Source organism: Teleopsis dalmanni, chromosome 2 (assembly GCF_002237135.1).
Source record: "Teleopsis dalmanni isolate 2A chromosome 2, ASM223713v2, whole genome shotgun sequence".
Lineage (NCBI taxonomy): Eukaryota > Metazoa > Arthropoda > Insecta > Diptera > Diopsidae > Teleopsis > Teleopsis dalmanni.
The window spans coordinates 7,983,062-7,997,907 of record NC_051847.1 but is presented as its reverse complement, the minus strand read 5'-3'; the positions used below and the strand labels follow the sequence as shown (position 1 = coordinate 7,997,907).

Below are 14,846 nucleotides of genomic sequence, written 5' to 3'. Positions count from 1 at the left end.
CTCGAGAGTTGCGGATTTTCTGTCACGTATTTTGGAGCTTTAAATTTAGTTTAGTTTTCTCAACTATTTAAGCTCCAGAAGAGAAGTATCTTTGCAATTATAAGTTGTTATCGACAAATGATATGTAAAGTATGAGTTGATTCAAGCAATTTAGAATAAAAAAACTTTTTAAATTAAAATTTAATTGTGGATTTGTTTAATTATTTATATTATTTAAATATTATATTGAACTTAGAATACAAAAAAGTAACAACAAATAAATAAAACAAATACTAAAATAAAATTAAACTAAATGACTAAGAAGGCTAAAGACATAAAACATGGAAGTTGAAAATTGAAAATTAAAGTCATTCAATTTGCAAATCAATAATTAAAATAAAGCAATTGGAATGTGCGACTTAAGTTATCACTAACCTCTTAGCATAATTATTTATAAATATTAAATATATAATGTATATATACATAAGTCCAAAATATATAGGAAAGTCATTTTTACAATTTAATCGAAAACTTAGACGTTATTTGCTGAGGAGAAAATCTTAACATTTTGTCCCTAGTTTAGATAATGAAATATAGTAAGTCAATTTTTACAAATGTGCACAAGTTAAATAAAGTCACAGAAATTACAATTAAATATAAATTACAATTAAATAAATTATTAACTAAATTATATATAAAATATTTTTAAGTAACTAAGACTTATAGTTGTAGAAATCAATTAAATGCTCACATTTTGCATTGACTCTGCCATCAAAGCTCACCTACACACAAGCGTGTATACATTGTATCGATTTATTGTATATTTAATAATATTTAATTTTTTTTTTAATTTTATTTAATTCAAATATAATTTAATTTCTATCAAATTAATTTATTGTTGATATAAATTTGTGGCGTAACTAAAATTTGTGCTTAAATCTACTGTACAACAGTCGCTTTCAAAAAAGAAATCATTTTAAATCATTTAAAAATTTAATCATTTAACTAAATTCTTGACTTCAAATTATCTTGAACTAAAGTTTTAACACGTCTCATATCGTCAAATCATCATATCATCACAAACAGGAAACGGAAATTACTTCTATTTACACCAGTAAAATTTTGTCTAAATTTTGAGTGATCAAATCAATTTTTTATAAATTTAATTTTTAGTTCTATTCGTATTGCACTATTTAAAAAATTTTTCCTTCTTATGATTTTATTACTATTTTCTGCGTCTGCGGGTTGCGATTGCTATCATATTTGTGCCATTGGCAAAAAAGTAGCCTCACAATTTCGATGGATCATAGTTCTCCAAACGCCATTGTTGTCGCAGATGACTTGTATTGCATTCTTCCATCAGTATCTTATCCTTCTTCTCGCTGATAGTCAGGCATTTGTCGGAAGAACCATGTCGTAGTTGTTTGCTGTCACTGTTATAGGACCAGAACTGTAAAAGAGAATTATATGGATTAAAAATTGTGTAAAGAAATACTTGATGAATGTCATCATTTAGAAATAAAAAAAAAATTTATAATCATATCCAACGCACGATTAAGCCATAATCGGGAGCTACAGTAGCTGGCGACTCACGTTATAGACGAATTCTGTTAACAACTGTAGCCACCGACTGTTGCTCAATCAGGTGCAGTGCTGCAGAAATGTATTTGCTCAAATGCTTTATATATATTATATATTAATTTTATATTATGTTTATGTTTAGTAATCATAAACTTGAAAATTGTTTATGAAATCAGCATTTTCCAACTTTATTAGGAAGACAAGGGAACCACTCAGGAATTGATGGTTTTGTAACCATATAGCTGTCATCCATATACATAGTTGTCATTCTGTCATTTTGAGCTGTCATCTTGTAATGTAAGGGACCTAACCAAGTTTATAGAACTGTCAGGTTGATTTTCCTTTACCTAATGGGGGCGTCGTTATCTTCTTTTCGGTGTTGATTCTATACTGATCTAAATCTATGTACATACCAACGCCATTCCTGTGGTACCACAATGGGCTATCATTTGAGCTCAAGTCGGCTTTCTGGAGTACAAGGCCGCCACTACTACCATATATATGACCTATACCATATACATAGTAAATAGAGCACTATTACAAGGACTATGTTTGCTACGAAGAATCTTCGGTATAATGCTAGTGAAGGCTAAATATTAGTGAATATTTATTAAATATGATATAAAGAACTAAATCCAAGATGGAAATATATTAGTTCCACAGCAATTTGGACCCATTCTTCATGCTAATTCGTTAGAGAAGAAGAGAGGTCTTCTCGGGTACCGTGAATTGACGACGGAACAGCGATTTGTAAGCTATAGGTGTTAATAATACAATGGACTAGTTACACATAAAGTTGTTTGGATAAAGTTTCTGGAAGAAACCCACGCTCATGAAGAGGTGTAACATAATGCTATGATGCTGATAACTGTTAGTAAGAGTATATCCTTACAAAATGTTTTACTAAATGTAGTTTAGTGCATACTCGTATTAGGAGTTGTAGGTTCTCTAAAATAAAAATGTCTGAACTACTAGAAAATCAAGTCATCAGATCGATTTTTAGGATCTATAACTGACAAATATTTCTACTCTGTCATAGATTAGACGTCAAAAAAGAAGTGCAAGTTATGAATTATTGTAATTATAGTTGACATAAAGCTATGAGAGACATCAACATTCCAGAAATTGATCCGGCTCAGGATGATGACCATTGAAAGCGTTAGAAATGTGATATTTTGATAAATATTAAAATGTTTGAAGAATAATGTTCTGGACAAAATCAAATTAAATTTCCTTTATTCATACTAATAGTTACATTATCTTAGAATGTGCTTTCGTAAGGGTGCATTTTGGTAGCACCCTTTAAAACAAAACATTATTTATTATCTGCAGTGTTCGGCATTCTGTGTTATTTCAAAGTATACCAATTTATCTTAAGCTTGAAATATTACTAGCAAATGTTTTAAAGCAACTTCAATGCCAATTGTATTTTGAGTTGGAAAAACACAAATTTATCAAAGTCAAAATATAAAATAACAAATTTCCTTTAGAGCAAATGCTTTCAGCATTTAAAGCTGTTTGCTCCTGGTTTCTTGGAGTATTTGTGTAGTGCACTCTCTTTTGGCAACCTATCCATAACCAAAAGCACTTCGCATAGTTGCACCAAAGGAACATTCAATATTTTTAAGTAATCCCCTGTGCTTTAATGCAACCGAAATCCCTGAAGGTTCCCTAAGCCCCAAGCAGCAAGCTGCAAGCTCTACAACTGACAACGCACACTTATCGTGTACTGCATTCCAAGCAAATGTATTTCACGTTTCGATTTGCTGATTTTATTTTAGCACAAAAAAGTACATTAATAATGTTGCTTACCTGATTTCCTTTGGAGCCATGGCAGGGATACAGTATAACATCAAGTCCGGCATAATCGAGACAAGCTTCATCTCGGCGGATCTCACCAGCTTTGCTTAGCATCCAATACTGTTAGAAGAAAGCATCACGAAACAATTGCAAGGAATTCACATTCATGTCCACGAGTGTGTGTGTGTGTGTGTGTGTGTGTGCAATGTATCCATGGAATGCACCATCGGAGGCACCAACAGTAGCATCACGACCATCAGCAAAACCATAAATAAATAACAGCGTTCGTGCAGTTGAGAGTTTATGTAATGGTAACGTCATCACCAGGACCAGCATAAAAATTGTTTCAGAGTTGAGTGGAATAAAAAAAGGATGGAAATAAGTAAATAAATTTTGTTCTTCTCTATAGAAATGCACATATTAAAATTAAAATAAGAGCAAAAAGCAAATAAATAAAAAATGAAATTAAAATGAGAAATACTATATAATAAAAAGCGACGATTTAATTCTTTTTTATTATTATATTATTATTTTTTTCTTTTTTGTATCATTTTGTTATGTTGTTTCCTCTTCCGTTGAACGATACACCAAATGGCCAAAGAATATTGGCAAAACAGGGTGCGTCGTAGGAACATCAAAAGGAACGCAGTAAGAACTTAATTGTATTAAGAGATTTGTAAGTGAAAGTAGCCGATTTATTATTGGTTAGTCTAGAGTCAGTCATGAATATTTTAATTTCAACAGAATTTTAATCATAGTCCATTAAAACAAATGAAACAGAGACTGAGATACAAAATATATAACCGGAAAGTGGATAGAGAAGAGAAGGGAATGGAAAAAGAATAAGAGAAAAGAAAAAAAAGAGAAGAAGCGAGAAGAGAAGTGAATGGAAGAGAAGAAAAAAGAAAGTAGAGTAGAGCAGAATAGAATAGAGTAGAGTAGAGCAGAATAGAATAGAGTAGAGTAGAGTAGAGTAGAGTAGAGTAGAGTAGAGTAGAGTAGAGTAGAGTAGAGTAGAGTAGAGTAGAGTAGAGTAGAGTAGAGTAGAGTAGAGTAGAGTAGAGTAGAGTAGAGTAGAGTAGAGTAGAGTAGAGTAGAGTAGAGTAGAGTAGAGTAGAGTAGAGTAGAGTAGAGTAGAGTAGAGTAGAGTAGAGTAGAGTAAGAGTAGAGTAGAGTAGAGTAGAGTAGAGTAGAGTAGAGTAGAGTAGAGTAGAGTAGAGTAGAGTAGAGTAGAGTAGACTAGAGTAGACTAGAGTAGAGTAGACTAGAGTAGAGTAGAGTAGACTAGAGTAGAGTAGAGTAGAGTAGAGTAGAGTAGAGTAGAAAGAGTAAAGTAGATTAGAGTAGAGTAGAGTAGAAAAGAGTAGAGTAGAGTAGAAAAGAGTAGAGTAGAGTAAAGTAGAGTAGAGTAGAGTAGAGTAGAGTAGAGTAAAGTCTATAAAAATTATAGACCTTTTGTTTGAACTGCATTAACTAATTTGGTTACCGATAACCGTTTAACCGAGAAAGAATTTAATTTCGAGAAGTTGAATCTTTAATAGGGTGATCTATTTATATTAATGTTTCGCAAAACGGATAACTATTTCAAACCTTGCACAATAATAGCCGTTATTGTTTATATCTAACAAAATATTGTATAAAGCAAATGTCATAATGTAGTATTGTAAGAAAAAGAAGAAATTGAATGAACAATAGAGCCTACTTAACTGTTTTGAAATCTAGGTCCAGAAACTGAAAAATTAACTACTCAGTATTAATTACTCAATAGCAGTCGAAACCGCACTTCCATCTCATACATCAACATTAATTGTATAGTATAACTCATTACTTCTGATTGAGTTATACATTTTGCTTGGATTTGTTTTATCTGGTTTCGCAAAAAGTCTCTGTATTGATTGTATTATTCAGTAATCTCACATACTTGGAGCTCAGTTTGTATACGAATTGATGGTCGAACAGAGAAATGGATACCTTTAAATGGATTGGACTTAATGTGTGTATATATAATCACACTATGTATAGACTCTGACAGCCGTTCATTGAATAAAAGAAATTCTCATTCATTTAGTATATCATTTATTCAAAATGGTGTGTAGGGTGTACGAGGAAAAGGGTTCTAAGAGAAATGATTAATGGCTAACACTGCAATTTTCGACGAGTTATTACACAGTAAGTTCTATACTTAATGACCCTGTATTTTAGGACGTGCCTGAGTTTCTCATAAGCACATTTGAGTTGGTTGCTCTCATGTGATGTGAATTTAATTATTTCGTTATTTGTTCTTCATTTTTTAGCACTTAATTTTATTGTTTGGTTGTGTTGTGTTCTCTTCAGTTCTGTTCTGTTGTGTTTTGTTGTGTTGCAGAGGAGCAACAAACTTTTTCCCCATTTCGATTATTTTTTATGGTTTATTATAATCGTTTTTCGGAAATGTCTGTGGCTGTTTTTTCTATCGTTTTTTGAAGAAAATGAAATTATTTCTAAATTATTGAATTTTTGTTAGAGGAGAAGGAAAAACTTTATGATTGTATTTATTTATTTTGGTTGTTTTGGGAATTCCTTCAAATTTAATTTACTATTTATGGATTGCAGTGAAGGATTTTTGGAATTTTATAACATTTGATGCTACTTCTGGTGGTTTTATCTTCCACTTATACTTTAGCACCATTATAGACTTTAGCCTATAGGTATAGTCACATTTTCAAATTTTGATTGTTTATATTTACTTTTTCTGAAAATAGAACTCAAAACTTGTTGGAATGATTATTCGCCAAGTCTCCATGAATAGAATAAAACTCAAGTGATTGTCAAGTGCTCTTCAGAAAAAAATCTTTTTAATCTGAAGAACATATCATTAAGCGGGAACGGATCACACAGAAAGCTATAGCCCCTATAGGCAATTATTTTCTAAAATAAAAAACTTGAAAGATGACTAATACACTATAAAATATCATACGAGGTCTAATAAGAAACTTGGCAAAGTGCCTAATTGTCGAAGAATAGTCAAGTGTTCAAAATGAAGAATAGTCAAGGAAGCCCCACTGTAAATGACGAAGTAATAGGTCAGCAAGTTTTGTAAGACGTGTAACTTATCATTATCTTAATCATTATATTTCTCAAATATTATCGATCAATAATATTTACTTTTTTTATTATTTCTTACTTGTTGATTTTTAATCACACAAAATATTGTTTTATTCATACTCTGAGATAAATATAAAATTGTATCTAACTTGATTTTTGCATTGAACTGGCGATTAAAATCGAAAACATGAGATTTCAATTACAGTCAATGTCTTTCACGACTGACTCACCCATTTTTGGTGTTTTCTAAATAAAATTTGACATATTCTACAAATATTTTAATTGTAGGTGTTTTCATTTAAAAATATGACATATTTTGATAACGAAATATCTCAGATGTTAATTGTATTTATTGCTATTAGTTTAGATACTTCTCAAAGCAAACCTTAATATGAGAACTCACACCCTATTATTATTTTCATAAATTAAAAGACTTAATGTGATCGAAAATTCTATTTTATCTAAAATTCTATTTATTTTGTCTATTTTATTACATTAAATGTAATCAGAATTAAGAAATTTAGTTTAAGAAATTTAGAATTAAGAAATTATTATTTAGTTTTTCTAAGTTCGATTTAACAGAATCATGTCGAGAAGTCACACTTTCTAGGGCCGGTATTATAGTCTAATACTACTAATACTGGCGCCAGAAAGCAACTAATCGGGCTGACTGGCGGAAGCTACTCGACGCGCTCAAGGATGACTCGCGTCTATAATGACCAACTAATCAAATCAAATGAATCACTACTAATAATACGAATTCTTTTTACCTCTATTATTATATTTCCATATACATTATAAACTAAGAACTTATGTAGAGCTACTCTTCAAAGGCTTAGTGTGGTATGGATATATAAAATAGTGCTATATTGCGCTTAATCATAGATACATCGTTTCTGTTGGGAACTGTAATCCAAGTACAGAGATAGATACACTAAAACAATATTTAATAAATATCGAATATTTGTGGCGTATCCCAGAGAGAATTAGAGAATCGATCTCATCGTGACAATATAAATACAAAAAAAAATACCTTCCAGTAAACGCCATCCCCTGCGGCACTTAACTTGACAACACCACTGTCAAATACTAAATTGGTAATATGACAAATATAACAACTACATAATTTAGATTTTTAATTGAAGAATATATTTCCAGAACACCATTCAATGATCGTTTTCTATACGTATTATCTGCATTGTACATATAAAAATAAATAATAAAATAATCAAATAACAAATATACTCCACTTTTTGTAGGTTTAAACACTGTACCTGATAAACCAATAAACTCAAACAATTACTATGTGTAAACGGCTAATCCATCACTTACTTTTTGTCCACTGCATACAACAAACAAATATGATACAACAAATAGTGATGGTTTATAATGCTTTTTGTACATTCAATATGAGATATAATAAAATAAAAGAATTATTTAAATAAATATTTATAGTTTTACAAATATATAATACATACTTAAGGTCAGTGATAAGCTTAAGCCACAAACTCCGTTTATTAGTCTTTAAAACCAAAAATAATTGGGATCAATTTGTTATGCTATGTTATCGTGCGATTTATGTAAATATTTCATTTTAATTAATTATTATCGATATTTTTTGTATTATTAAATTGGTTATACGTGGGTGTTTTACAAAGAATTTATTTTCAATTTTTTTACCAAAATTATTAATGTCAAGCGACTAAATACAAATTGTTTTAAACATACAAGATTTGTCGATGTCTCTTCTGATAGCTCAATTAATTTTATTAGGGGTGTACATGGACTGTTATTGTTGCTGTAGATTTTTGCTGTAAAATGGTGTACCCAACTGCCAAAATGGAGGACATGCATTGTTGTTTTTAAAAAAATGTTACACATACTCATAATTAATAATATTAACAAAAATTATTGCGTAGGAACAAATTATGTATTAAAAAAGTAATTAAAAATAAATAAAATTAATAGGAGAAGGGGACTGTTCAAAGGATTGTCAACATTTTGTGTTACACTTAAAAGGGTTATTCTGTTTTATTTATTTTTATATTATTTTTGGTCCTGTCTTGTTAATACAAGGGTTGACTTGTTTTAATTGCTGTAGTACTTGTTCAAAAGGATTGCAATGAGTAAACATATTAAATAGCGGGAGCGAGGGGTTGTGAGAAGATTAGTGCTGTAGAAATTTGTCATGGTGGCTATTTGAGTACCCAATTGTATATTATTCTCTGGATCTGACTGATCTTCTTAAATTAACTAAGTAATTGGAATATATTTTTGCAATAAATATAAAAGATATTAATAAATAATTATTTATTAAAGTCTAATGGCTGAGAAAGTAACCACTTTTAAATGGAATTTGTGTGTTAATAATAATAAGTATAATAATAAGTTGCAAAAGTTAATTAAAGTTAATTAAAATTATTAAAGGTAATTATCCAAACAAGCTATTATTAATTATTATTATCATATTCATTTTGAAGATCATATTCATTAATGTTCAAGAGATAGGTTTAAAAATATATCTTCTCTTTCACTGTTTAATATTATTCCTTGCTTTCCTTAGCTTAAAAAATTGCATAGACTTCAAAATTATAGCAACAAACACATTATTTCTGAAATCAGAATAGTATTTTTTATTAAATATGCGATTTAGACGTAGATGTAGTAAATGTTAACGTGTTAAAAGCAATTTTCATACATCTAGAAACTACTCTAAAAATTCATATATAATATTGAATAGAATAATTAGTCTAATACTAAATAATTGTTGAAAATGCAACGAGTTGAATATGTTGTTGAGAATATACACGAGGTATCCAGTATTGTTTAGCGTGGGTACCTGCCTTGAAGGCTTAAGGCCATAATGCTATAAAAAACACACGTATCAAGTTAATGCGCATATAAACGCCTCATTAGAAAATCCAAGGAACCTCTTAAAGTTATGTGTTTGGTTTACTGCCGACCCTTCAAATGAAAGCTGAAATGTCAGTTATTGACTACATTCTAGTATTAGATGGGTATCAGAACATCCAGCCCATCTGCTCCTGGCCTAGACCAAAGACAAACTGTCATAGAAAAGAGAAGAAAATGTTATTCCAAGAAACGACATTCTGTTTTTTTTTCGATTTAAGCATCAAAGTATGGTCTGTATCAGATGGTTATTCAAGCCAAAAAATTTGTAAAACTAATAATAATCTCTATAACTGTATAACACAACTATTTTTACACTATACTTGACTTTAGATTCCCAAAGATTCTTAGGCCACATAACCGTTTGAAAGAAAAGAAGTACGTAGCAGTCGTTTTGGCCTTTTTTTCTGTTTTTGTATCATTATTTAAAGTCAGTGACAGTACATCAGTGGTATATGTTTGTTAGCAGGATACATACGTATATCCATCTTTTGAACTGGAGAATTGGCTGTTAACCACTATAGTACAAAAGCTTAACATGATCAATTTACATTAGTTTCACTTCAAATTGCTCTCTAGTAAAAATAGAATTATAAAACGCTTGTCTTAAGTGAATTCAGATCACCGTTATAAACCGATTACTTTTATTTATATATACATAGTGAGTAGTAGAAATAACTACTCTCCATAGAGATTTTATTATTACATGATTTCTGAAAATAGGTAAATCGTAAATGAAAGTATTTGGGCACAAAACAAATTAAGGTGAGACGCAGCTGGAAAGCGATTACTTAACGCAGTGAAATTGCAACTTTTCGTCACAGCACAAAATTTATCAAAAGCGTGTTTAATATGTTTGAATGTATAGTAATGGTGTATATATTTGTGAGTGTGTGCGTTTTACTTGAAATGCGATAAGAACAAGAGCAATTGTACAAAATTAAATAAAATACAAAATAATTACTTTTTGATATCAAACCAAACCATATAATGGAGGTGGGTGGTATGGGTATGGATGGCGGTATGGGTGGTGTGGTGGTGGTGGGCCTCAATACCAAAATCATACGTGACAAATAATAATTCAATTAAAAACTAATTAATTGCTATACGGCGCAAAACGAATTGAATACATTAAGGATATAAAAAACTTATAGTATACGAAATGATAAAAGAAACACTTAAAAGTATACCTGATTTCCTCCTTGACCGTGACACTCAAATGGTTCAACGGCCGCTTGCATGTGTTCCAGCTTGGCGGCCGAATCGAGACACATATTTGTAATAATATTTGCAATCTGTAAAAGTGCGAATTGAAAGTAGTGCTCAACGTATAGAAGAGAAAAGAGTTTGTTAAAGATAGAAAATGAATTATCTTGCAGTTGTAGTAATTTTCAATTTAGTCTTAGGCGTAGTACGGTACGGTAATTCCCTTCTTTTGTAAACGAAATTTGTAAAAATTTGTAAAAAATTTCAAAGCGTATTTAACGGATTTTGTGGCGGTCGCAATAAAAAAAAGCTCTTGCATGATTTACTCTTATGTATAACAAACCTGATTGCCGCCTTGATTATGGCATGGATATAGACCGACTGGCTTCTTCAGATCCTTTTTACGCGCAGGTGAATCCAAACAAGTGCGACCGCCGTAACCTAAATTTCTTATCTAAATTTGCCAAAAATTTATATTTGGATTTTGTTGTTAGTTTTTCGAAATTTATTTATCAAATAAAATAATTTTGATGTTTATGTTTTCATTTGTACATTAGGTATTAATATTGATATATAAAGATAATATATATATTGGACTTACCTCTCCATATGCTACAGATTCACCTGGTATGAAAAGTTCTGGATATATTGTATCCAAGTACCATTTGAAGTTCTTACAACCTAAGCGGGTTCTGTAATATAAATAATTTTTAGGGTAATTTTTAGGATATTTGGGATATTAAGTATTAGTTGTATTACAACTGCTATTACAACTCGTATATATGTATATAAATATTACAATTAAGCTTCAGGGTTGCAGGTTGCAAATGTATTCAATGAGATAAATCAGTACACCTATTTGGTGTTGATCAAACGTAATGGATTTAAGTATATAATAAAGTTAACATGATAATAATTCACGTTTGGTTTATTGTAATAAATCGAAATAATTAGCTCAATATCGATTTTAAAAAAGTAGACTTTCGATTAATACAATAAGTTTAGGAGAGCTTCAAGTCACCATTATTTGAAGATTGTGACATCACAAAGAAAAACTGATGAATAAAAGTTTTTATTATCAAAATAAATGATAATTGGAATGATACAAGTACATTAAAGATATTGACAAAATTATTGATGAAGATCGAACAAGTATATTCTTACATGGTAAGCCTCTAACCTCTTCCAGACTATTAGAATAACATTTGTAATAATATTATAACATGGTTAATAATATCTACATTATTTTCGATTAGGGTTGATCTCACATGATGTGAAAAGAATTTTTTAATGAATTTTGCTATATATGTTTGGTATAGTTGTTGTTCTTATCCAGATATTAATAATTTATATATAGGATCCTTCCGATTAATTTCAAATAAGTGTAATAATATGTAATAAAATTGATCCAAAAAAACGAAAAAACTCTGTTACTCAAAAAACAACTTCAGGTAAATAATATTAAAATATCTACAGTTTAAAACAGTTTAATTCTTATACCATCCTTCTCAAGTAGCAACAAAAAGGCTTTCTATCTTGTAATAGACAAATTTTGAAGATTTAATACCCATATTTCCCTCAGATTTTATTTCTTTATAAATTCTTTATAAATATTATATATTCGGGCAATATGAATACCGGCATTGTGTAAGCTCCAATCTTATTATGGAAGATTAAAACATTTCTTATGAATGTACCATTCCGACGCAACGGAATTGCTGTCTGTATTGTGTTCTTTAACGATTTTTGCCATCAATTATGGTTTAAGTTGGCAGATGAGCTCAGTGAATTCAATCCTTGACTACCAGTCAATATTGTTACATACATTACAATATTCGTTAGTCCTTCTGTCTGTCAATTTCACACTAAATGGACACAAATCACTTCATTTCGTATATAAATACCGTAAAAGTGTACATTGCTGGCTTAATGCTAAGACACCATGGCACATAAAAACGGATATGCGAGTGAGAATTTACCTTAATTCCTTTCTCGCACTGACATCACCGAAGTCACCCTTGTCATTGCCGATTCGTTGATAGTAGTATTTCGCATAGTCGTCCAACCAAACTTCAGCCAAGCGCACGGAATTCTTTTTCAGCACGTTTACACCTGAGCGCCACTGCAAATAGAGTGTTAAAAATAAGGCGTTAAATGGAGCAGGAGTAAGTTTATGTAAAAAAAATATATACAGTCGGTTTTTAAGACTATTAAAGGTTTATATATATACACAATTATAAGTAAGCAATTAAAATACAAAGTATTAAGCTTCAAATTAGAGAAAAAACTTCTACGAGTAGATACTACATTACGCCAACTATGTCATGAATGAAGTATACCAATACTATCATTGTAGCGTGTCTTGTCATATGAGCAACATGTGATAGTTGATACTAAAAACGTATATAATATATCGAACAATGTTATTTCATAGACAAGAACAGTAATTATCTTTCACAACGTCACTTGTCTTGACAAACGTATTTCCACTCTATGAGAACCAACAAACACTATATTTTCTGCCTTCAAGTTACATCCTTTTATATATGTACAGGGTACATGGGTACATGTTCCATAAATACACCATACAGTCTACGCACTAGAGGCCAGCAATTTGAAAAAAAAAAGTGTATATAAATTTATATATTTTTAAATTTATAATGCAACAATACATAAGTGTAGTCCTTTCTGGGCAGCTCACTCGCTTTGTCCTGTTCTCTCTCTGTCGGCCATGGCAACAATAAAGTTAATTACCAAAACATTAGCAAAGCCTTTGGGTATCTGTGCCATGGAAACGTTTTGTATTTGCATGGAAAAAAAACAAGATACAAGATTGGAGAAATGAGCTGGCATGTACCTTCAGTGTTTTGAAACAAAGTTGGACGAAAGTGTAGTGGGACCAGTTGGGTTATGTTTGTAGAACATGCTGCATGGGAAATCGGACCTTTTTTCTGTTTCTCTGACATGTTAAAGGATTTCTCGTTTAAGTGGTTTATGCATGTGAGCATTGTTTGCACTGGAGTACAAAGCTGATAACATGAGGTATTAAAATCTGTGCCTCTTATCTTATTTATGCAGTATCATTTTAAGCATACTGTCATGGCATTTGAGATGCAAATTCCGACAAAATTAGTTGGCTGTGAAATATGAATGTAAATTTTAAGTCCACATGTTACTTTAAAATGGCTACAAGTGCTTTACACTATAAAAGCTGATTGCGAAACATATCGGTATTATAATAAAGTTCACATCTTAATGAAACAATCGAATTATTTTTAAATGTTTCTATTAAATTTTGTTAAGAATCACAACTATTTTTATAATTTTAGGCATTATGCTATTTAACTTGAAATGTTATTTAGTAAAACTAAGTTCAGATATTTTAAATGTAATACCTTTTTATGAAACAACTATTTGTAAGTGAAAAAGACTAAGAAGGCTAAGACCTTCTCTGTTGAAATAAATAAAATTTAATACAGAATAGAACTATGATTGAAGGAAATATGCGAACTATTTAGTTGCATATATCCTACTACCCTTTTACTTACTAACCTACTAGAATACTTTTGAATCGTATGGGTTCTATAACACCACATTACAGTACGGTACGCTATTGCTACCACTGCTGCATATATTACAGTGAACAACAGCATAAACGCCTTATTTCTGAATAGAAATAGTTTTATTTTTCTAGTGGTTAAAAAATAGCTGAAGACGTAATGTTTTTATCTGAATACCTGTCCTTAATAGTGATTAGTTTATTACCATAAAGATCACATTTGTGAATAACTTGAATCATATTTCAAATTGTCCACTTTGTATAGACATATAGAAAGGTAGAGATCAATTTTAGCTAACTTGATTTAAGTTAACAATACCGAATGTCACAGTAAACTCAACCTAATCTGATATATAATCAATTAGAAGTAGAAAAAAACCTTCCTTTTAAAATAAATACAACCAAATGGCTGATTTAGCTAAATTTTCAACAAAGAAGTGAAGTGTGAATAAATGCAATTTCACTTAAGTTCAACAATTCTAGTAACCGACAACCTAAAAATTGGGTTGTTCCTATAACTACGATAACGTCGCTCTCCTTAATAAAGTAAAACAGATATGAGAATATTGACAGGTATCCGTTTGCTTGTCTAATGAAATAAAATTTCGACTCTCCTTTGAGTCAGAGAAGACACTTAGCTACATTCTTTGTGATTGTCCGATTTTACTCTGAACCCTATTTTCTTCTGATATTAATAAATTCACAGCAGGTTCTATTTAAACCTTCA

At 30.5% G+C, this 14,846-nt stretch overlaps 1 protein-coding gene across 2 annotated transcripts in view; it reads right to left on the bottom strand.

Annotated features, from left to right (window-relative positions):
- Nucleotides 1–636: 636 nt before the first annotated feature.
- LOC119682083 (putative polypeptide N-acetylgalactosaminyltransferase 9) overlaps nt 637–14,846 on the bottom strand; it is a 78,988-nt gene continuing 64,778 nt past the window's right edge. The window contains exons 6-10 of one of the 2 annotated variants that reach the window (XM_038095430.1): nt 12,540–12,682; nt 11,162–11,252; nt 10,904–11,014; nt 3,373–3,480; nt 637–1,429 (exon numbers count right to left, since the gene is read on the bottom strand). In XM_038095430.1, the coding sequence (XP_037951358.1) occupies nt 1,268–1,429; nt 3,373–3,480; nt 10,904–11,014; nt 11,162–11,252; nt 12,540–12,682 (615 nt within the window). In that variant the 3' untranslated portion in view covers nt 637–1,267. Of the gene's footprint in view, nt 1,430–3,372; nt 3,481–10,544; nt 10,650–10,903; nt 11,015–11,161; nt 11,253–12,539; nt 12,683–14,846 lie in introns of both variants that reach the window. The other variant, XM_038095431.1, reaches the window with a different exon arrangement.